The sequence below is a fragment of the Ischnura elegans genome, chromosome X, assembly GCF_921293095.1.
Source record: "Ischnura elegans chromosome X, ioIscEleg1.1, whole genome shotgun sequence".
Classification (NCBI taxonomy): Eukaryota; Metazoa; Arthropoda; class Insecta; order Odonata; family Coenagrionidae; genus Ischnura; species Ischnura elegans.
This window is the reverse complement of record NC_060259.1, coordinates 23,734,272-23,758,256: the sequence shown is the minus strand read 5'-3', so window position 1 is coordinate 23,758,256 and position 23,985 is coordinate 23,734,272. Positions and strand designations below refer to the sequence as shown.

Sequence of the window (23,985 nt, the reverse complement as noted above, 5' to 3'; positions counted from 1 at the left end):
TATATCATCCATTTATCAGGTAGTGGCATTACTGAATGAAAATGTCATTGTCCGCTATTTGCTGGCAAGCATTGATTTGGGTTAGAGGTTTAAACATGGGCATACCCAGCGAGGGGCAGGGGGGGCCACAGCCCCATAGAAGCAAAAATCGCAAAAGTCTGTAAGCAAAATCAGTAGGTACTGAATTGAAACGAAAGTATTCAACAAATTTTCTTTAAACCCACGAAAAATGAAACGTATTAGTATAAGATATGTAACTAAGATAAAACTATTTTTTCAAAGTAATAATCTCATAAAATAATAAAGCTTATTCTTAAATTCTCTTTAAACGTTGGTTTAATTCAACCTTTCCATCCTAAATGTCACAACTTGGCTTGCCCCTCCCAAGACCATGGCTTGCCCCGCTAGTTATGATCCTAGGTATGCCCTTGGGTTCAAAGTAATGTCTTGCTTTGGTAATGAACTGAACCATAGCCTTTTTTCATTTTAGAAGTGTAAGATAGAATTAGATGAACCAATTTAGTCTGGGGCTGTTCTCCTGCCAAGTTAAATCGTTGAATAGTCATCAGTTCGACCACACCTCAATCCATGTGTGAAATGAACTTCTCAAAAGAAGTATAGAAAACAAATTAATTGGTTGATATCATCATGAGATATTTTGGTCAAAATATTGTTCATTATAAGGCTCATCCGAAGGTAATGTATGCTTATGCTTCCTTGATTGTGGTATGCAACATGGAATGATCACTTGACTTATTATGTCTGTATCGTGGTCTTGGCATTCATGCCAAGGAAATTACTTCACAGAAGTTCACATTCACAAATTTCATATTCACGGAAATGCCGTATCATCCACATAAACATGGCAGTTTTTCCTTCCCGATTAATGTGAAATATGCTCAGTTTAGTGCAAGCTTGTAGTTATGCCCAGGGGTGGATCCAGGATTTCTTTCTGGGAGGGGCACAAGCAAGGCTGTATCCAGGATTTTGTTCAGGGGGGGGCACAAGGATACCTTGTTATACAAAACGAACGAAATTATAATGGGACCGTATTAAAAATCTATCATATTTTTAAGGGTCTGGGGGGGGCACGTGCCCCCGTGCCCCCCCCTGGATCCGCCTATGGTTATGCCAGTGAACCAGTGGTGTCCATCATTTGCCCATGTGTGTTTATAATTATATACAGCATGGCTAGAGAAGTGATAATTGATACCAATTTATGTGTGCACATGATGTGATATGTTAAGGTGCAGGATTACAATAATTCATCTTCAGAGTATTTTAAAGTCCCAAAGAAGTCTTAGTTGGAGAAGCCAATGCAATAATGAAGTGAATGAACGAAAGTGGAAAACTTTGGTTTTATGGCGAAAGGAAGGTTTGATCAAGTAATGCATACATTTATGAGAGGCTAGGAGGGAAGGTATACCAGTTGATGTTTTTCTGTGGCCTATAAAAAAATATTTGTTATCTTACTTCTCGAGGGTAGTTGCTATATAGTCATGCATGCTAGTGTGTTACTACACTACTTAACTGCTTGCACTGAAAGTATGTGCGATAATGGTTTCAGAAATAGATTGGCCTGGCTTTCTTCCTGGTGGGACCTGCCTTACTAATCTCTCTATACTGCACCACCATATAATTTCTGCCTTTGAAAAAAGGTATCAGCTGGATGTCTGTTACATTGACTTTTCTAAAGCTTATGATTCCGTTAATCATACCCTCCTCATCCATAAACTCCAGTCACGTTTTAATATCCATGGCACTCTCTTATGTTTAGTCTCTAATTTCCTGACTTCCCGCAGCCAAAGAGTTCTAATAGAAGGTATTTTGTTGCATTACTTACCTGTTTCTTCTGGCATGCCTCAAGGCAGTGTATTAATCCCACTTCTGTTTACTCTCTACGTTGACGACATTATTGATGACATTCTTCCCTCTAGCTGTGGTGTTCTCCTCTATGCCTGTTTTAATCTTTTTATTGTGGTGTAAAAACTTATTGCAATACAAAACTAACTTCAATCCACAGTGATGCACAGATATATATCTAAACCTAGAGGTCAACCTTCTAAGTTTCCACACCAAGTTACATGGTGGCCAACCCTGAAGATTCACACAGATTAAAGATCTACAACACCTCCCCTTTTAGGAGTAAAAAGAACATAAAAATTGAAAGTTTACAAACCAAGACGCCTTGGAGGTTTAACCATATGGCCACTCCTTGTAGTAGTTATAGGTAGGCCAGCAGGATGTACAATAGGGTTGGGTACACCTGGTTGATTCACATGACCACTCCCAGCGGTAGACATAGGTGGATGAACAGGATATATATCAGATCTTAGTACAACATTTTGATTCTCTGACTCTACAGCATTATGGATTGCTGCATTCACATCTGGTAGTAATGTTGCATAAGATGAGGGACATGCTACTATTCTTTTTTTTAAATGTATGATATTACGCCTCACTACATTTCCCACTGAATTTCTCACCAAATACGAACGAGGACTTTTATGTCTATTTACAATGACACCATGCTCCCAATTGTCACACTTGCTTGTTTTAATGAGTACCTTTTCACCCATATGAAAAGTAACTTCCATCCATCTGGAGGTTTTATCACAGTTGGATTTCATTTGGTTCGGCTTTGATTGTAACGCTTTTACCACATCCTGTGGTCTGATGACTTTGGGCTTAAGCGTGTTATACGTAACCGGCATCTTTGTGCGTAGCAAACGATTAACCAGCAACTGAGATGGGGACCAGTCTAGTCCAGGCAGAGGAGTGTTTCGTTATTCACGCAAAAGGTTTCTGAAATCGGATTTTTCTTCCTGACTCTTTTTTAGAATCATTTTACTAAGCTTCACCCCTATTTCCGCAAGTCCATTAGAGCGTGGATAGTGAGGACTACTTGTTCTCAGCTCTATTTCATTACTTTTATAGTACTGCCTACACTCCCAGGACGCAAATGGCATGTTGCCTGCCAGGAGAAGTCGAGGAAACCCATGAGTACTGAACACAGTCTGCATAGCATCTATGACAGCAGGTGCTGTTTTGGACTTAAGTTTGCAAATATCAACCCACTTAGAACACTTGTCTATGAGGACAAGATAACATTTACCAGAATAGTCAAATATATCTGCACCCACTTTTTCATATGGAAGATTTGCCATAGAGCGGGGTTGCAATGGTTGCTTAAAATTGGCTGGGCGAAACTTCTCACAAATTCTACATGATTTTATGTAATCTATAATGCTAGATGACATGCCTGGCCAATAAAATAACCCTCTACCTCTAGCCTTAGTTTTAGTTTCTCCACAGTGACCCTCATGTAGCAACTTAAGGACATACGATCTCAAAGCACCTGGAACTACTACTTTTTCCCCTAAAAAATTAAACCCTCTTCAAAACAAAGATCATTTTTTAGCTTATAATATCGTTTTACACTCATTGGATAACTTTTTATAAACTGGCCAGGCTGACTTACAAAATTGACTTATTTGACTCAAGACCATATCTTGGCTAGTTTCCAATTGAAACTGAGACAGACGCTCTTTAGACATAGGCAGATGCTTGCTAATGGAATGGACTACCTCTAGCATTTGTGGGTCATCAGTGACATGGTCTGTAACATAAGAGCGTGACAAATGGTCGGCAAAATGCATAAGTTTACCCGGTAAATAAGTAACATTTAACTGATACTTCAATAATTTCAACCTTAGTCGCTGCAAACGAACAGCACCAATTTGATGCACTGGTTTAGTCATAACATTGATTAGGGGCTTATGATCACTCTGAACCAGGACTGGTTTGCCATAAACATAGTAACGAAATTTGGAAGCTGCAAAATAGACTGCTAAAGGCTCTTTATCTATTTGTGAATAATTGCACTCACTGCTGGTGAGTGATCTTGAGGCTATGTGCACTGGTTTAAGACCTTTAGGACCTTCCTGAAACAACGTACACCCTAGCCCACTTAGTGAAGCATCACATTGTATAACTAATTTAGCACTGGGATCAAAGTTAGCCAGTACAGGGGCATTGGATACTAGATTTTTAAGCCGAGTGAATGCCATTTCATGGCTCGGAAGCCATTGCCATGCAACATCAGTTTTAAGTAAATCATGGAGAGGAGCACAACTGTTGGACGTATTTGGTATGTATGTCCGAACATAATTAAACATTCCTAAGACTCTCTGTGGTTCTTTGCGATCACCTGGTGCAGGCAAGTTTACCAAGGCATGAATACGATCCGGGTCTGGTTTCTTACCTTCTTTAGAAAATATTTGCCCAACATACTTCACCTGAGATACTTTGTACTGGAGTTTGTCTCCATTGAACTTGGCCCCAACTACTTTTGCCCTCTCCATCAGTTGTTTTACTCACTCATCATGCTCAGCTTGGGAGCTTCCGGTACATAGAATATCATCAAAAAACAAAACTACACCTATAATATCTCCAAAATTTTGCTCAGTTACTTTTTGAAACATCTCTGGGGCATTGGACAACCCATATGGCATGCGTAAATATTTGTAGCACCCAAATAGGGTAGAGAAACAACACTTGAACGACGAATCATTGTCAAGCCGTAGCTGATGAAACCCTTCTTTTAGATCAAACACTGAATATATGTGCTTATTACTTAATTTTTCAGACAACTGTTCAATTGAGGGAATTTCATGAAAATTCTGAGAATCACTTAGTTTAATTCAGTGGGGTTCAGACACAATCTTAGTTTACCTGAAGGTTTTTCGACAATAACCAAGTTACTAACCCAAGAATTGGCATCAAGGGTATCTACCTCTTTTATAATACCCTTCTTTTCCAGCCTATCCAGCTCTGATTTCAACTGAGGCTTAATGGAACTAGGAACTCTCCTTGGGGGTTTACAAACAGGGCTTGCATTACTTCTAATGACAATTTTACATTTTTGTGGTAAACAGCCTATCCCACTGAAATTTTCCTTATGATGTAACACAAAAGCATCTCTATTACTACTGGAAATATCATGAACACATTTTACCAGATTGAAATCAACACATGATTGTATTCCCAACAGTGGAGTACTCCAAGTGGTTTAGATACTACCGAAACTGCAGAGATGGCAGGTATTCCCCTTGTTAAACTGCCCGATATTGTCGATTTAGAGAGCCCTTCCGCCTAGAAAGATTGGCTTATATTTGTGGGGGATTTTGAAAATTATCTTATCACCACAGGACAAGATGAATAGGCGGACAAAGTGAAAATAGCTCTCCTTAAAACTATGTTGGGATCGCAGGGTTGCAAGCTCTATTTGAAACTTTTGATTTATCTAATGTAAATAAGCTAGCTTACGTCAAAGTTAAGGAAGCTTACGAAAAGTTTGTAAATCCAAAGCAAGACTCAATTTACGAACTGTTCGTGTTTCATCAACGGTTCCAACAGGAAGGAGAGACATTTGACCGCTTTCTGACAGATTGTGGGCGACTTATAAAGAATTGTTGTTATGATAGTCCAGCCCCTCAGGAAGAAAATATGATGATCTACCGCGTGATTCAAGGCATCCCGGACAAGGGCGTTCAAGAGTCTTTGCTGCGAATGGAGGACAGAACCCTCGCCAAGGTAGCGGCCTACTGTCGGTCAGTTGAGATTAGCCACCATCAGGTTAAACAAATTAACGGAGCCAATGAATCTACAGCAATGCCGACGATTGTAAAATATTTAAAAGGGTTAACACCGCGGCTGATTCCCTGGTTTTACAAACTGCTCTTCAAGCGGTAGAGAAATGGTGCAATAAATGGCAATTGTGTATCCTGGAAAATCCACTGCGATGTATTTATTGCTGTAGAATAGCACTATCACCTCCACTTATACTTTAAATAATCAACCCGTTCCCTCTGTCATTTCCCTCTCCGATTTAGGCATCACTTTTGGCCAAGAATTAACCTTCTATGGACATATAAAAACCATTGTTAACAAGGCTATGGCAGTGGTTGGGACCCTATATCATCTGAACGAGATTTCCGAACCGAGTGCCTTAAAATCCGTCTTCGTTGGATGTGTGCCACCCATCCTTGAATATTGCTCTCCCATTTGGTCAACTGCTTCTCCCACCACACGAAAGCTACTCAACCGTCCGCTCAATTTCTTCTTAGCAATAGTTCCCCATCGCACACCTCACCTCAGATTCTCTTCACTTGTAAAAATACTTAATTCGCTTGGATTATTACACCCCACCCTCCACCGATTGACATCAGACATCAAATTTCTTTACTTCATTGTGAATGGGTCCTTCAGATACATACATTGATCTCCTAACATGCTTTTCACTCCGCATTCCAGCTCGCAAAACCCACAATAATGAAGCTCTGCACCAGCCCAATTTCCGTCTGGCAATATCTCATAGCTCCCTCTGTTACCACTTACCCTCCATTTTCAATTCAAATACTTCTTCTTCTCTTGACCTCTTTGCCTCCCGCTCCAATTTTAATAACCAACTGAAAAGACTATCCTTTTAACACCCACCTTTTGTATGTATTGTATATGTTGAAAGTCATTGTTATTTATGAGATTATTTTTATACATGCTTTTTAATTATATTTACATAATTTATTTTGTTAATAAACCCAATGTAAATGCCTTAGTGCTGTTTTTGGCGTTACATAAATAAATAAATAATGGATAGCAAGTTATAACCTGCTTTGGTTGTTGGGTTCTGAGATTTGTCTCTCATCCCATGAGCTATAATTTATTGGTGATACAACTTAGTCAAAACCCAATTATCCTAGTATAATGCATTTTAGTTGATGGGCTTTCAGCCTGTACAAGTGGAGGTATGTAGTACTTTGTGGTACCTAATATGGACTATTGGTAAATATGGGTATGATGACAAGAGCCCATTAGTTACCATGATAATTTGATTTTGCTCATTCATTGAAGTGTAGGATTGCTATCTCTGTTGGGATTTTGCTAGCTGATATATCCATATGTTTAATTGCTCTGCAATTTTATAATTTTGGCATCATTTACCTGTCTTTCACTCCAGCTAGAAGGTGATGTGACTAGTACCTTTACTTGTGACATTTAGGTTATAACTGCTTCATATTTCATTGGCAACACCCTGTCCTTTAAAATGGTAGTGGAAAAGTAGCAAGCTACCCTGGCCTTTGCCATTTTCAATCCTGGTTCTCTATTCTTTCGAGGAAAATGATGGATTGAATTGAAACTTTCAATTAGTTTGCTGCGAGGGTTGAGTTTTTACAACTGTGTGTTGTCTTCTAGGTTGTTCGTATTGTGCTATTTACCACCTTAATCCTGTCTGTGCCTTTGCCTTAAGGTTGCTGGGGTTGATGTTTCAGAGAGCCTCATTGCAGACCCAGCTGTTAAAATAAAAGCATGTGCCTGTCTAACCAGGAGAACACGTATCAAAGATGATAGAAAATGAATGGGCTTCCTACATGAAATGATGACCTCAGGTGTGATATTAGTTTTATTGGATAGAAGAGTCGCTGCAAAGTTCACTGGCCTGGATGATGAGTACAGCATTGTATTTTATTTTTGCTCTGAAAAAGTGGATTTCCCAGATAATTTGGCTGTTGGTTCACACGCAGCTTGTATCTACAGTAAGAAGTGGTACTTTGGACTAGTGGAAGCTCTCAACCATGAAGGAGGTGATATTTCAGTTAAGTTCACGACACTTAAAGGACCCTCTCCTTTATTCTCTTAGCCAGAGAGAGATGTTTGCTGTGTGTCACTAGGACACTTATTGTGTATGCTTAATCCTCCTGCCACCGTGAGCTCTGGAAGGTCATAGTACTTCTTGAGGGAGGAAGTGGCCAACATTAAAAAAAATATTTAAAGTTGGTGAAAAAATTAAGACATCTTAGAATGTGGTCAGCCAGTTAAGAGGAAGTTCACTTCCAAATCAATTGGTAAGGATGGTGATTTGAATTGTACTGTTTTTACCAAGTTTCCAGTGATGTAGAATAACTAAATGAAACATTGAAAATAAGGATTAGTGTGAAGTACATGAGAAATTTCTCAATTCAAATGATCAATTACAGTTCCTTTTGACATTTGATAATATACATTCCTGTGATTTCAATACATCTGGATATGAGATGTGCATACTTGGTCTTTGGACTGAGGTTAAACGGAATGTAGAATGTAATAGTGTACCATGGTTCCTGGAGGTTTTTTTTTAGAGATGTGTGAATAGTATCCGCGAATACTCGAATACCTCGAATACAGGAAAGTATTCGATATTCGAGATCTCGAATAATTATGCTAAAGGTACACTCTCGAATACCTCGAATACTTTGAATTTCGCGCCATCCACTGTCGCAGGCACGTCATTGGTGGCAGCAGTGGGAGTTGACCAAGCTACCTGTTGAAAATAAGAAGTTGGATGAAGCCGAGTATCAGATCAGAGGGCGTGCCGCTGAAATGGCGTTTGGTAGATAAGACAGAAAGGCATTTGTATACATCAGACAGAAATCCATCGTAGCAGTGTAAATGCCGAGACGGCATGCAATCATTTTTTCGCGAGGTGGTGTGTCCCCTTAGAGTATTTGAAAGATATGTTAGTTGAATCAACTATATGCCCAATTGCTTCCATAAAATTAAAATATTGCATTAATCTGCTAAAATCCTGTTTGAATCCTTTAAAGGAAATCACAATTACCAGCCAAAATCTTGTGTTTCCTGCTGCATAGGCAACCAAGTCAAACTTTCCCGCATTCATCGTTTAGTATTCAAGGTATTCGAATATTCGAGCAATGATTTAATATTCAAATTCAATATTCGAGTCCGAGAAATCTGCGAATCGACCCATCTCTAGTTTTTTTTAAATAAAACTCCCTCAGCTCGAATAGTCCTGATAGTACCAAATTAACAGTACGTGGGGGCATTCACATGATTGCTCGTGTGTTTCCTACTCTACTAGCCAATAGCATAAACTGTAGTGAGATAACGCATGCTCCAATATAGTTCAATCATATAAGTAAATGCTTATCTCTCCTCTACATCATGTAATTTCTATGTGCCTTGGAAAAGATGCCTTTTTTTTCCGTGACAAAGAATAAGTATTTTTTTTCTTAAGGAATGCTGGACTCATGATTTTTTTCTCAGGATCTTTGCTCATACATTAATGATTACTTAAAACTGAACCATGAGTCTGTATTTGCATGGCCTTTCCCTGTGGATGCTGACAATGAAAAATGGTACAAGCGAGATTTTTTGTAAACTTTATTTTTTTGCAGCTGAATTACTTCATGCAGTTAATATACAATGATAATCTTGGGATCATTATGGACTACTTAGCTCTAGAAGGAAATCATGACTTTTCATAACAAAAGAATGGGGTTATGGATAAAAATAAAAATAACAATATGGTGCACGTTGCGGCACTGTAGGGGTCAAACCCAAAATTCAATTGCTCATATTTCATAAACAATCAACAGTTGGAGGCTAAAATTGTACACAATCTCTAATCATACCAGAATGTATGACCATGGCAAGTTTAATGAAAATTGGAGACGGTGGGTGTCAGGGCCCGGTTGATTTGAAATGGAACGACCCCTATGTACGACATTGAAAATCACTTGGATCTGCTGTGTGTGCATCATGGATTTGTGAATTAGGCTCAGTCAAAATAATCATGAATTTATATGATTTTTTTCATTATGGACAATTTGAATAATCTTATCTTTGTCAAAAATCTAACCACGTGAACGAATTCCTAAAAATGTACTGAAACTCCCAGCTCTAGTGTTCAGCATACCCTAATTTCTCAGCGTGCTGTCTAATTCAGTGACGCAGCGAGGGGGGGTTTGGGGGGATAAAACCCCCTCCAGAGCTCAGAGAAATTTTATGTTTAATCCATTTTACTTAATTGGATTGATATTACTAATAGAATAGCGTAAGGATCAATAAAATATCTCTCAGAGAGCCGTAAAACTCACCAATTTGAACCATTTATCTTGAAATTCCAAAATTTATCAATCTCACACATACCGCTTATCCTTGTGGGTAACTATTCCATACTCCCACACACCCCAGTATTAGTTACACCTAAACCCCCCCCCCCAGCCTTAATTCCTAGCTGCGCCCCTGGACTAATTTATTTAAATTAGTGAATAGTCATTCATGTCCATCATGCTAATTACCTAGTTCACAATACTTCAAGCCCATACTTCTTTCTTCATCTTCCGTCATATCAACTATCAACATCTCCAATGATTCAAGGCAGTTTTGAACCTTCTTCAAGATTAAGATTTCCTCATTCTTGAGTCATACATGTTAGACTCTTCAGCTGTTTTCTTTAGTTCCACTTGCATGCTAATCTTTTTTATCTTTCCTATAGAGTAGCAAGGTTAGCTGTAGCTATGAACAAAACGTTTTTTGGGGGCTGAACTCTACCAGTGATGTCAGTGATGAATAAGTTTTATTTTTTGTCATTCACATTGCTTTGGCTAGAAAATTATTTGGAGATTTTATGCAAGGTTGTACCAAATAAAAATTTTGGAAGGGCTGTGAGATAATGCGGACGTGTCTGGGTGTGTATTCTACATGTTTATGTGAATTGATCCAATTTTTATGGAGTACATAGTTGATGTACAACTTGGGATTCACCTGTTATCTGTTGGCATAAAAATGCTTCTTTGACTTCGTAATCTATTCAACCATCCATTGATGGTGGCACTTCTTTGAAATTCGTAAAACAAACTTGTTATTTTATCTGCTTTGTCCCTATGTAGATGACCATTGGACCATTGGTATTGATGTTGTTGGCTTGGAATTAGTGAAAGTATTGTACTTTTAAGTCCTCTAATTGCTCCTTGCTTGTCTATTGTAGCCTCTACCATTTTAGCCATCCTGTACTGCAGCTTTTACAATTGCAACTCTTTCCTGCTGGTGCCTACAGAAGGAAAACGTTTTCGGTGCTACGATTAGCCTAAGAATATTTTTAACTTCTCTGTAAGGAGCTCTTTTGGGGATGAGTTACCCTAGTATTCTCGTTCCTTCGATTTGGGACCCAACTCAACCAGCCCTTACCCTGGCCACTGTACTCGACCCTCTAACCCTATCTTAGCATGTGTCCTCTGTCAACTTATTGTGTTGCCAGTACATATTTAAAAAAATTAAATATTGCTTTTGATTTTCATTAATTTACTCTTCTATAAGAATTTCTAAAATTGTTTTAAACATTGTGGATTTTTAAATGTATTTCTAGCAATGACAATGACCAAGTTAGTGAACACAAGGTACTAAGACTCTTAATCCATAAGTCTGTTATTAGTAACGCTATAATTTTGATAAACAATTGCTTACACACTGAAAGAAATAAAGAATTCATTTCAAAGTACAAAAAGTTGGATTGTGCAACAAAATGCCACTGGGCAAAAATCATTGACAGTATAACAACTTCACAACACATTCCTGCAGCGAGGAGGATCTTAAATGAGGGTCAGGCTTAATTTCTGAGGATTGGCCCTAAGGTCTTGCTAACCTGGGTCTCTTGCAGGGTCTGAATGCATCTATGACACTTGCTGGTGACACTCACTGGTCACTTCCATTCCACATGCCAGCTATAGCTGGCATCCAGTTGTGTGCGTTGAAAAATTGATGCCAGCTATATCGGATGTTAGGTCTTCTGCGCATGAAAATGCTCATTGGCTCCACCTGATGTTTGGCACAAAAGGGTTAAGATTAAAAGCATTGATGATGAAATATTGCATGCTCTTCCCGATATTGCAATGTGTCATGATCTTTTCCTCTTCTTGTCTTGGAATCAGGAGTTGCCAGTACATCTTTTGCAGTAAGATTCACTGTCCACAACTGATGCAGTCTACAATTTCTTTGCTCAATAGTTCCTCGTAATGGTTGCATGAGAGCATGGTAATAAGCATTCTTATAACCAAAAAAATTATCCCTTTATCAAATGTCGAATCGCTTCCATAGCTCATGAATCGCATTTTAAAAGACACTTTCGGAGATGCATCCAAAATTGCCCTTCGCCAACTGCACATCTTGACAAGAGATGAAAATAGACAATATACAGGTATAGTCTGCATAGTCGCTAGGCAGTGGCGTAGCCAGGGGTATGGGGGGTCCTGACGCCCCCCGAAATATAAAAAACACAATCATTGTCCTTCAGAAAAGAAAACAAAATATTTAGGAATCATGAACTTGCAAAATGTTTCTTTAACAAATTAATTTTTTTCGATTATGAAAAGTGTTGAAATCAGTTTAAAACTCATTACGTAGTGCCCGGTTTTTCAAAAATTTCCCCCCCTGGTTTTGGAGCCCCCCCCACCTCCCCGAACGAAGTTACTGGCTTTGCCACTGTCGCCACGCATCGTTCATTGGGTCGCAAAATTTTATAAGTCCGCCATCGGAAACCTACAAATTTTTGGCTTAAGGCGAAAGTTGGTTGCCCCGTTAAGGGGGCGCCCTAGCGTTTGAATTTCCCATTTTAACGGCTCACGAAGGCCTCTGGCCGCAGCGCCGCGAGGGAGAGAAAGGGGGGGGGGAGGGCAACTCCCCTCCCAACTTCACCCGCGAGGACTCCTAGGAGATATTTGATACTCAGGATAAACTTGATACGGGTCGTTGGAACAAGGGTCGCAGTCGGAGGTGATATGTGACGCCTAAGTGGCGGCGAGTCAATTAAAAATAGTAAAAGCCAACTTCTGGTTCCTCTCTCATGCGCTGAAAAAATATGCCTGTGTATGCGGAGGTCCTTTTGAGTTTACACCTTTTCCGAAATTGTTGGCGATGATAGCTTCATTACGTAAACAGGCATGTCGTCAACATACCTTCCAAACAAGAAATCGCGGGTTCGAGTCCCGCCTGGGTAGGCTTCCCTTATCCAGGGGTTGGTTGTTCGTGTAAATAATTGTTTAACTTTTTGAATACTCAATACAAAATGGCCATAATTAAACGATTAGCCCTTCACTAATCTCAGATTTTCATCGAAATTTGCCCGTGTATTAAGGGGGTGCCCTAGAGTTTGAATTTCCCAAATTGACGGATCACGAGACCCTCTAGTCGCAACGCCAGGGCGTGGAGACAGAAGCCGAAGCGCCTTGAGGGAGTGAAAGGGGGGGGGGGGACAAAAAGTGACTCCTCTCCCAACTTCGCCCGCGAGAACTCCGAGGAGAAATTTGATACTCTCGATAAATTTGATACGGATCTCTTGAAAAGGGGTCTCAGTCTGAGTTGATATGTGATAACTAGATGGTGGCCAGCCAGTTCCCGGTAAGTAGTATTTACTTATGGGGGCCGTGTTCCTCTCTTTTGCGCTGAAAAAATAAGCCTGTAAATGCGAAGGTCCTTTGAGCTTACAACTTTTCTGTAGCTGCCGGCGATGCTATTTTCGTTTTGTTAGCTTCTTGTCTCATACAGCGTTATACGTCTATCTTTGGCTAAATGTAGACCGCGTTCCATCCGCTACGAAATCCTTTACTGGTGATTCCACCATAATTAAACGATTAGCCCTTCAAAAATCTCAGATTTTCATTTAAATTTGCTCGTGAATTAATAATTACGCAAAGGAAACACCGCAAAACAGCTTTAAGTGAAATAAATCTGAACGATTTCCGCGCACTACAAATTTCTTTACTTTGCCAGAAAAGTGTTTTTAATTATATTTTCATGTACTTATTCTCATGACTGTCGTAGAGCACCGATTTTTGGCTTACTTTAACTCATAGTTTTAGAGTAAGGCATAGAACGCATTTAGTACTTTAGCTTCACGACACAGAAATATGGTAAGGTACATCGACGATACTTATGATAATGAAACTCAGAACCATGTCGCGTGCGGCAGTGACGGCGCTAGCAGGTGCGGGGCTAGGGGCGAACCTTCAGTGCGGGGCCCTTCACTTAAAATATTAAACTCTATACCCCATCTACAAACTCGAGCATTTTGAATCCCTACCACTCTCTGGCTAAGTATGTGTTCCCCTCCCAAATTCAGACTTCGTAATTACGCCGCTATGATACCATCACGCCTTTGAGTTCAATATAGTATATCATCATCACTGGTCAACAATCCTAGGATTGGTTTGACGCAGCTCTCCACTCAGTTCTCCTATCAGCTAATCTTTTCACTCCTACGTATTTCTTCTCTTTCACATCTCTCTTTACTTGTTCCATATATTTTGTTCGAGGTCTTCCTTTTCCATTCTTGCCTTCCACCTGTCCTTCGACGATTGTCTTCATCAGGCCATCATGTCTCAAGATGTGGCCTATAAGGTTGTTCCGTCTTCTTATTAAGGTTTTCATGAGGCTTCTCTTCTCTCCTACCCTTCTCAGGACTTCCTCGTTACTGACTCGGTCGATCCATTTGATTTTCATCATTCTTCTGTAGCACCACATTTCAAAGGCCTCTATCCTTGCTTTCTCCGCTGCGGTCATTGTCCATGCCTCACTTCCGTATAGGAGCATACTCCAGATGTAGGTTCTTATAAATTGTTTCTTTACATCTATATTTAAGTTTCCCGCTGTAAGCATGTCTCTCTTTTGGTGGAATTCTCTCTTCGCCTGGGCTATTCTGCTGATAATTTCTTTCTTGCTTCTCCCGTCACTAGTTATCTTGCTTCCCAAATAACAGAATTCATCCACTTGTATCAGTTTTTGCCTCCCTATTTTAATGTTGGTCTTGACTTCTTCTCTTCTGCTGCATACTAAGATCTTGGTTTTCTTCGTGCTTATTTTCAGTTGATATCTACTCATTACCCTACCCATATTAATCAGAATATTTTTCAAATCCTTCTCTGTTTCTGCTATAACGGCTATGTCATCGGCAAATCTTAGCATGCTTATTTTTTCTCCATGGATATTCACTCCCAATGCCTTTTCTTTGATTTCATTAATGGCTTTTTCAATGTAAACGTTGAAAATTACGGGTGACAATGTACAGCCTTGTCGCACTCCTTTCTTAATTCTTGCTTCTTCACAGCTGGGCCCTGATTTTATCACGGCTACTTGGTTTTTGTATAAACTGTGGATGATTCTTCTGTCATTATAAAGATCCCCAATTTCCTTTAGGATTCCAAGCATTGTGCTCCAATCCAATACAAATTAAATTTATAATTATATTAATTCATAAAATTATAACGTAAGATAAACATAAAAAGCGCGCTTTTTACTTTAAATTACTGCATTATTATTCCTTTTTCATAATATTATTTTTTGTCTTGCACGGACTTAACAATACAGTAATAGTTGAAATTGCGTTTTCAAACTATCGTATATTTTAATTTTTTTTCACGAACGCGGGGCCCCCCAAAGCGCGGGGCCCGGGGCATTCGCCCCGGTCGCCCCGCCCTAAGGCCGGCTCTGGCGTGCGGAAAGCGCTCTAGCACCAACCGATACCTTCACGCAAACTCTCATTATCATCCTGAACATGAATGCAGTGCGGAATACCATTATCAGCGTTGCTGCAGAATGAATGACGAGACCAACTTTTAGGTCGAATGGTTGAAGCCAAGGTTCTTAGACGGTAAGGTTGCCTCATTCGTAACTGCGCATGCGCCAGCAGAAGTCCCGTTACGTCACGGTAGACCCAACTTCCAGCGCCATTTCAAATTCTAGCCTTTCCGCGGGCCTAACTGCTTACCGCAGCGAGTTCTTGAATTTACCCTCTATCGAACACTATTAGCCGAATTTTAAATTGAAGGCCGATTTATGAAAATAATGATGATAAGATTTAAAAAAAGATAAATTCGTGTATTCAGACGCCATAATTTCCTGATGAAGTGATGAAATGGGAAGGTGTGCGAGTTGATTCCGTGTCCACACTTCCTTCCTGTAACTCTCAAAACACTGTTTTCCTTGCTACTTCCGCAATATAATTTAAACTTAGATTAATATGGCTGGGAGGAAAATACGCAAAAACCAAATTAGTTGCTTCAAAAAATTACAGTTCTGCAACTTTTTAAATAGAAATTATGCTCGTTTTCATTCTTCGCCGGGCTTTGAAAATACAGACTGTCCCAAGGGTCGTGTGTCATTTTTGATCTGTAAATTTAGTAACTTTGCATGCATTTGCATATAGCTTAGTCATAGGGTTAAACCTCGGGCAATCATGACAACCAACGTGTCAAGCGATAGGTTTTGGAGGGTGCCAAAGTCGGTTAGGCAGTTCATAGATCCGTAGTGTGGATTTTTTGACCTCTGAGGGTCACAATGGGGGTCAAAGGTCATAGGGTTAAACCTCGGGCAATCATGACAACCAACGTGTCAAACGATAGGTTTTGGAGGGTGCCAAAGTCGGTTAGGCAGTTCATAGATCCGCTCATAGAATTTTGCTGTTGAGGGTCACAATGGGGGTCAAAGGTCATAGAGTTAAACCTCGGGCCAATATGACAGCATAAGTGTGGAACCATGGGTTTTAAAGTGTGCCCAAGTCAGTTTTGCTGTTCGTAGATCCATATTGTGTATTTTTTACCACCGAGGGTCATAATGGGGGTCAAAGGTCATAGAGGTATGTTTTGGAGTAATAGGAAAACTAATGTCCCCAGCCAAAGGTTTAGAAGGGTGACCAAGTGAGTGGTGGTAGTACACATATCGACTGTCTTTTCCGACAAGCCTCCCCCGCCCTCTTAGTTTCGAGCCGTTGTTGATTATTTATTTCCCTAGACATCCTTTTTCCCGACTCTGTGTCGACACTATTGTCCGCGCAGCGTGTACTAGAAAATTCCAGGTGTGCGTTATAACGAATTTAAAAATTCTAAACTGGAAGACCTAGAAAGTGTAATGTTGCAGGAGCTTCAAAAGAAGAAGAGCATGGCAATCGAAACCATATCTACAATTGGATGGTTGACTAGCACAATGAAAACTCCATGTTCACATTTCAGTTTATAATCCTATTAATGTTGTCGTTTTATGATATTTCTCTAAAATCGTCAAATTTTTATCAGATTGCTTGATACAATCAAAATAAATGCTGGATTCATTCATTGCTTTTATTTTTTACCTTAAGGTTTTGGACATAGCCAATATCTTTTTAAACGGAGTTTTGTCTTACACTTTGGGCGACAAATCAAAAGAATATTTAGAGAAATAAATAATCAACTGCGGCGTTAAAGTAAGAGAGCACGGGGGGCCTGTTGGAAAAGACTGCGAGGAAATGGAAAAAATTCGGAAGGAAGGGATGGTAAGCGCGTTGCATACTTTCTTACTCTATGGTTTAACTCTAAGACCTTTGACCCCATTATGAATTTCGGAGGTCAAAAAATCAACAATACGGATCTATGAACTGCCTAACCGACTTTGGCACCCTCCAAAACCTATCGCTTGACACGTTGGTTGTCATGATTGCCCGAGGTTTAACCCTATGACCTTTGACCCCCATTGTGACCCTCGGAGGTCTAAAAATCAACACTACGGATCTATGAACTGCCTAACCGACTTTGGCACCCTTCAAAACCCATGGTTTGACACGTTGGTTGTCATGATGGCCCGACGTTTAACTCTATGACCTTTGACCCCCATTGTGACCCTCGGAGGTCAATTAGTGAATAATAAGGGTTTTTGGACTTTACCAATGACTTGGGCACCCTATAAAACCCATGGATCGACACCTTTGTTGGTATACTATTCTTTTTGCCACCTTTGTGACCTTGACGGTGACCTTACTGGGTCAACAGTTGAATTTTTGTGAATAAAAGTATTATTTTCGGGTTTCTCGTGTCCGAAAACCTAAGAATAGTCATCTTGGTCAATGAAATTCAGACTTTTTTCTATCTCGATTTTTTAAACATTGAAACCCCATAAGGCAAATTGAAATTTTTGGTTTGGACCCACATTGTGAGGTCAAAAGGTCAAAATTGTAAAACTTTTTTACACTCAACAAAACTTAGGACTTTTTCCCATAAGTACATATGCTAATTTTAACGAACATTGCTCCATGCAAAATTTACAGGTCAAAAATGACACACGACCCTTGGGACAGTCTGTATTTTCAAAGCCCGGCGAAGAATGAAAACGAGCATAATTTCTATTTAAAAAGTTGCAGAACTGTAATTTTTTGAAGCAACTAATTTGGTTTTTGCGTATTTTCCTCCCAGCCATATTAATCTAAGTTTAAATTATATTGCGGAAGTAGCAAGGAAAACAGTGTTTTGAGAGTTACAGGAAGGAAGTGTGGACACGGAATCAACTCGCACACCTTCCCATTTCATCACTTCATCAGGAAATTATGGCGTCTGAATACACGAATTTATCTTTTTTTTAAATCTTATCATCATTATTTTCATAAATTGGCCTTCAATTTAAAATTCGGCTAATAGTGTTCGATAGAGGGTAAATTCAAGAACTCGCTGCGGTAAGCAGTTAGGCCCGCGGAAAGGCTAGAATTTGAAATGGCGCTGGAAATTGGGTCTACCGTGACGTCAAGCCAATGGGAGCCCGAGTCGCGAATGAGGCAACCTTTACTTTAAGAACCTTGGGTTGAAGCCTAGTAGTGAAAGCTGCTCGGGTTTTTCACCGGGTAATCTCCTCCATTGCTGCCGACGTTTCAGGGTATGAGTCATGGCTGCCGAAAACCATGCAGGAGACAACCCTGTGGAGAATGGAGAACCCGAGCATCCTTCACTACCAGCATACGCCGGGAAAGCATTCGATATTTTTTCAATTAAACTATGCTGAAGCCACATTTAAAAAAATTGAAATTGTCTGAGTACCTACTGTGAAGGACACAGCATCATTCCAAGTGGAGTGTAGGGCATTCTTCCTCTCCTCAGGCCTGGGCAATATTGAAAATTCAATTTCGGAATATGATAACTTTTTATTGAATTCCTTATGATAATTGACATTGAAAGTAAGCAATATCAGGTGATTGGGTAACCAAAGTCATCTGTGGAGTCAAGAGTGGGGACTCAAACTTATTAATAACAGTGGTAAACTGGATACGCGACTTCTCACAGATCGTAAACGACAAGTAGTTCTCGACGAAGTTGACTCTGATGTAGCAAAAGTTACATCAGGCGTTCCACAAGGAAGCGTAATCGGCCCCCTTTTGTTCATTATATGCATCAATGATCTCTGCTCCCGCATTAGCAGTAAAATACGTTTATTTGCTGACGACGCTGTCATCTATCACGAAATTAGTGATCACTCTGACTACGAAATTCTATCATCGGACTTAAACAACGTTCATTTGTGGAGCCAAGAGTGGGGACTCGAACTTAATCTGAGCAAATGCACGACGGTACATGTTTTGCAGAGTTCGTCCCACTATAACCATGTTTAAGCTGTGGATGGTGTTAAAGAAAGGCAATAGACGAAGTAAAGTACCTGGGAGTTACGATAACCTCGAACCTCTCGTGGTGAACACATTTAAATGTTCGCATCATAGCCCTAAAGAGATTAGGATTCGTCAAATGTATTTAGGGAGGATTTTCGGATGAGAAAGTTAGAGAAAGGTGCTATATCGCGCTCGTCAGACTGCACCTTGAATATACAGCATGCATATGGGATCCGGTACAGAAAGACTTAATCCGTGAACTTTATACAATGAAAGGGAAGCTGCACGATTCGTCAAAAATTGCTGCGGGCGTATAGACAGCGTTATTCAGATCGTAAGCGAATTAGGCTGGTAGCCGCTGAAGACTGCTAGTAGGAGGCTGCGCGCTAGGCATAGAATACTTGGACAATTGAAAATAGATATTTTTGAGAGCTACTCGGAGAACATAATATCAGAACCCCACCATATTTCCAGGTCACACAGAAGCGATAAATTAAGAGAGATATTTAGCCGAACGGATAGACTTGGGAATTCGTTTTTCTCCCAAACCATGAAGGACTTTAATAAATGCTAATCGAAATTTCTCATTTCCTTTTTATGTTTAAACGACTGGTGTCCTAACATCTCCAGCCACACGCCTTTTAGTCGGCTTGCGGGGTAGTTTGTAGATGTAATAACGTGAAAACCATATATCAGATCCCAGGTATATTTAAATGTCGCGATATTTTCTGATATTCCGATGTATCGCCCAAGGCAAGATATGGTGCCTATTCTGTGACAAAAAATATATCGACGAAAACGTTCGCTTTGTTCAAACTCCATTAGCAGAACATAACCACTCTATTCCTCATGGAAAACCCATAAAGTCGGCAGGGACAGAACACGCAACCTGGGTAAACGCAGTTGGCGTCCAGAAAACAAAAGCGACGCAAAGGTGAAAACATCAAACAACGGCGGATCCGCGAGACGTTGGAGAGAGGAAAATGTGAAAAATTAAATAGGGTCATTGGCATCAAAATCAGCTACAAATTGGGTTCTGCTCTGAAGGGGGAAAAAATGACATCACCTTTAGCACTTTCAGCCCCTCTTCCTCCATAAACAAATAGGAATACCGTCCCTTCTCGGAAATTTATCTGATTTCCAAAGAGGTAGTGACCAGCAACGACCTTGAAACGTCAGGCAATATATCGAGTAAGTACCTGGAAGACACATGAACATAGAGTTTAGATTACTTTATTATATATACTACTTCATTCATTCACACGACGCACAGTGGGCTGAAATCGAAAAAAGCTGGCCAAAAATCACATCTTCCATAGTTTTATAATTAGCTCGATGATATTTTTCCTACTAATCTTGTTTAGGCTATAAAACATGAATATAATGACATTTTCCCGAAAAATCGATCCGGGGAGTTTTTTTTAAGAATTCGGTGAGACAGAAAAAAAAAACAAAAATCGACTATTTGGACCGTTTTAGTAGAGAGGGAACATTTAATTGAATTTAATAGTTAGGAATAAAAAAATAAGAGCAGTAAATAAAAACATCGGGCAGTGTTCCCATCATTAGTCGTACCTGAGATTTATTACTTGGAAAACATACCTTTTTATCGTTCAGAGATATTCTTCACTAGTGGTAGTTCGGTCTCAACGCTGAAAGTTCACGATATAGGGAAAATAAGCCCTGGTTATTCGCTTCCGTATCACATGCACTGAGATCCTTTCGCACTCAAGAAGGCAAACTGACTAATTTTCTCGGTAAAATTGTGAAAGAGAATATTTTTCAACCAATTGGAAAGAAGCCTTTGTGGAAAGCCCCGTACGAGCTACTTCGTGAAAACGTTTGCGCGGATATCGAAGGGAAGCGATCCTCAACTGTCCAAAAACCCCTTCATAGACTGAGGCAATAAAGCAATAAGCGGCATTTCTACAAAGGGACAGTTATGAACTGAATACAGAACTTCTCTATACTGCATACATTTAGCATGCCATACCATCCGGAGCTGCTGCACACTACGCGCGGGGCAAAACATCGATTTTTATTTTGCTTGATGCTAACGGTCGTAGCTGATTTTTTTGGACGAACACTTTAAAACGTTTGATGTAATTCAACGTAAATATCCCGAGGTAACTCGGTCATCCCTTTTTATAATCATGCATGATCACAAAATTTCGACGAAAAACACAGTCTTCCAATTTGTATCATATCAACGGTAAATATCGAATGAAAGCGAAGAAATTAAGCTATATAATGTAGAATAAATGTGGCACTAGATAAATTATATCTTATCCACAATTCACTTGCTAAAAGATTCACTTTTCAACGTCCGTCGAGCACGGTATTCCCCGTTGACTACAGCAAGCTCCGAACTGTGCCGCACGTTCGAAAAATCGATCTTAATTTCGGCGTCGCAGGTGGTCGCAATTCTCCTTCTGGTATCATACTCTATATCGGTTGTGTTGTATATGTCTTTTAAAATCTCGAGGTAACTCGGTGAACTTATTTTTATAATCCAACACTCGTTCACTGCAAAAAAATGCAGCGAAAAAGTGAGCTCCTCTGCTAATTATTCCCTGGGGTCGCTCCTCTTGCAGATGTTTAATGTAATGAATGGGACTTGGGGAAAACCCAGAGCGCCCTATTATAAAAGGCATGCACTAGAGGGGGTAGTCCTTTGCACGAATTATGAGATGTTTCCTGTCTCTGTTTCCGTGGATAGACCGAAAGATCCTAGGCGAAACTCGCTTCAAAGTTTCAGAAAAAATTCCTAGCCCTCAAAATTTGCTTGCTTTCATGTACCAATGTATTGAAATAAAAACATCGCTGTTATAACGGATGAGTTTTCTCTGTTCAGGATTTTATCGAAGGAGTGCATATATTATGGTACGGATGGACAAAAGTCTCCTTTTCCGCCCGAGATGATTCCCTCCGAGCGCAAGGAGTTGGCAAGGCAAGGCGAGAAGCTCCGCTCAGTGGCGCCTAAATATTGTTTAAGAACTTGTAACCCCCTTCAAAATTAAGATAATTAAATGATTTTTTCACTAAAAATAATAACATCGTAGTTGTCTTCACATTTAACACACATTATATCACCTACGACGTAAGAAACGTCTTTTAGTGGCCGACTACTTTTTACCTCACACAAATCCAAATTTTCTTATCCTAAAGGGTGTTACATCGGTATGACTACTTTTTTCCTCAATTAATGTAAAATTGGTGAAAACCGTCAAAGTTATATTAGTGTGAAGAGCTTCGTGTAGAGGATTCAATTCAATATAATTAACAGTTTGACGACAATTGCGAGAAGAAAATTAAGTAAAATAATACACGCATGTAACGTAAATTTATGGAATTTTTTTTATAGCCTTTGATATTATTATTATAGTATTCTACCGATTAAGGTAGGTTTCCATGGAGTACTAAAGAGGTGATCTGGGAGCCTCCCTTTCCTTCCAGCACTGCCTTCTTTAATTCACTGTAAGGCCTACTCTCTTTCAATCTATCTAAAAATCCTATTCTTTTCCTTCCCCTCCCTCGTTTCCCCAACATTCTACCCTCCAACACCATTTTCAACATCCCCTCACCGCTAAGCACTAACTCCATCCAAACCTTCTGTCTTCTGCGTATCTCATCTAAAAGCTTTCTCTCCTCGCCAACCATATCCAGCACTTCGTCGTTCCTTTTCCTCTCCGTCCATTTCACCCTCTCCATTCTTCTCCATACCCACATCTCGAACGCCTCCAATCTTCTCTCGTCTTCTTTCCTCAGAGTCCACGTTTCCGCACCGTAGAGAGCTACACTCCAAACCAAACTCTTCACTAACCTTTTCTTTAAACTCTTACACAACGATCCTCTCAGAAGCTCCTTCCTGCTCATGAACGCCTCCTTCGCTAATGCTATTCTCTTCCTGATGTCCTTACTACTGTATCCGTTTTCCTCTAACGTACTGCCTAAATAGTTGAATTGCTCAACCTGCTCAAGTTTTTCACCACCCACCTTTATCTTGAGTCTCACATTCCTCGCTCGTGATGCTTTGCAAAAACGCATTACCTTAGTTTTCTTGTGATTAATCCTCATCCCATCCCAGCCTTTGATATAATTTTATGTAAAAAATATTGACGCCAATGAATGCAGCGTCTTATTCTACATTGGAATACAGTGTTGAAGAGTTCATTGCGCAATATTAATTTTTATATTACTATTGACAACACCGCGCTCCCGGCCTTGTGGAGAATAGACTACATGGGAAACGAATGTCCATAACACCACACTTTCAACTGAATGTGAAACGCTCTGCCAATTCAATTTTTGCTTTCGAGGTAAACGGTAATAATACATCTACATCTAAATAATACACTGCTTCCCACCCCTACGGTGTATGTCAGTGGTGATCAATCACCAGCATGCAACATGATCCGAAAAACTGGCAGCGAATTCCAAATATATTTCCAAAGAGGGAGAAATAGCTGGATTCTCTCACTTTGCCGTCATGATTTGCTAGTATTCTTTTGACAAACCCCGATTCACGATTAGCTTCACATCTTACTTTCCGAATATGTTTATTCCACGGTAGATCATTATTGAGTCTAACATCCACATATTATACGGACTCTACAATTTCTTATTGGGTACTCTGAATGAAAAAGCTACGTTTTGAGGACATATTTTCTAGAAATTAATTACTACCATTTTTTTAGATTTAACACTAACTTCCAGGAATCGCACCATACTTGGATAGTATCATGGTCGTTAGCTAG

At 39.8% G+C, this 23,985-nt stretch overlaps 1 protein-coding gene across 1 annotated transcript in view; it reads left to right on the top strand.

Annotated features, from left to right (window-relative positions):
* Positions 1-23,985, top strand: part of LOC124171107 (thioredoxin reductase SEP1-like) — a 57,458-nt gene that overhangs the window by 1,961 nt on the left and 31,512 nt on the right. The window contains exon 2 of the mRNA XM_046550249.1: positions 5,419-5,595. Within this exon, the coding sequence (XP_046406205.1) occupies positions 5,419-5,595 (177 nt within the window). The remainder of the gene's footprint in view (positions 1-5,418; positions 5,596-23,985) is intronic.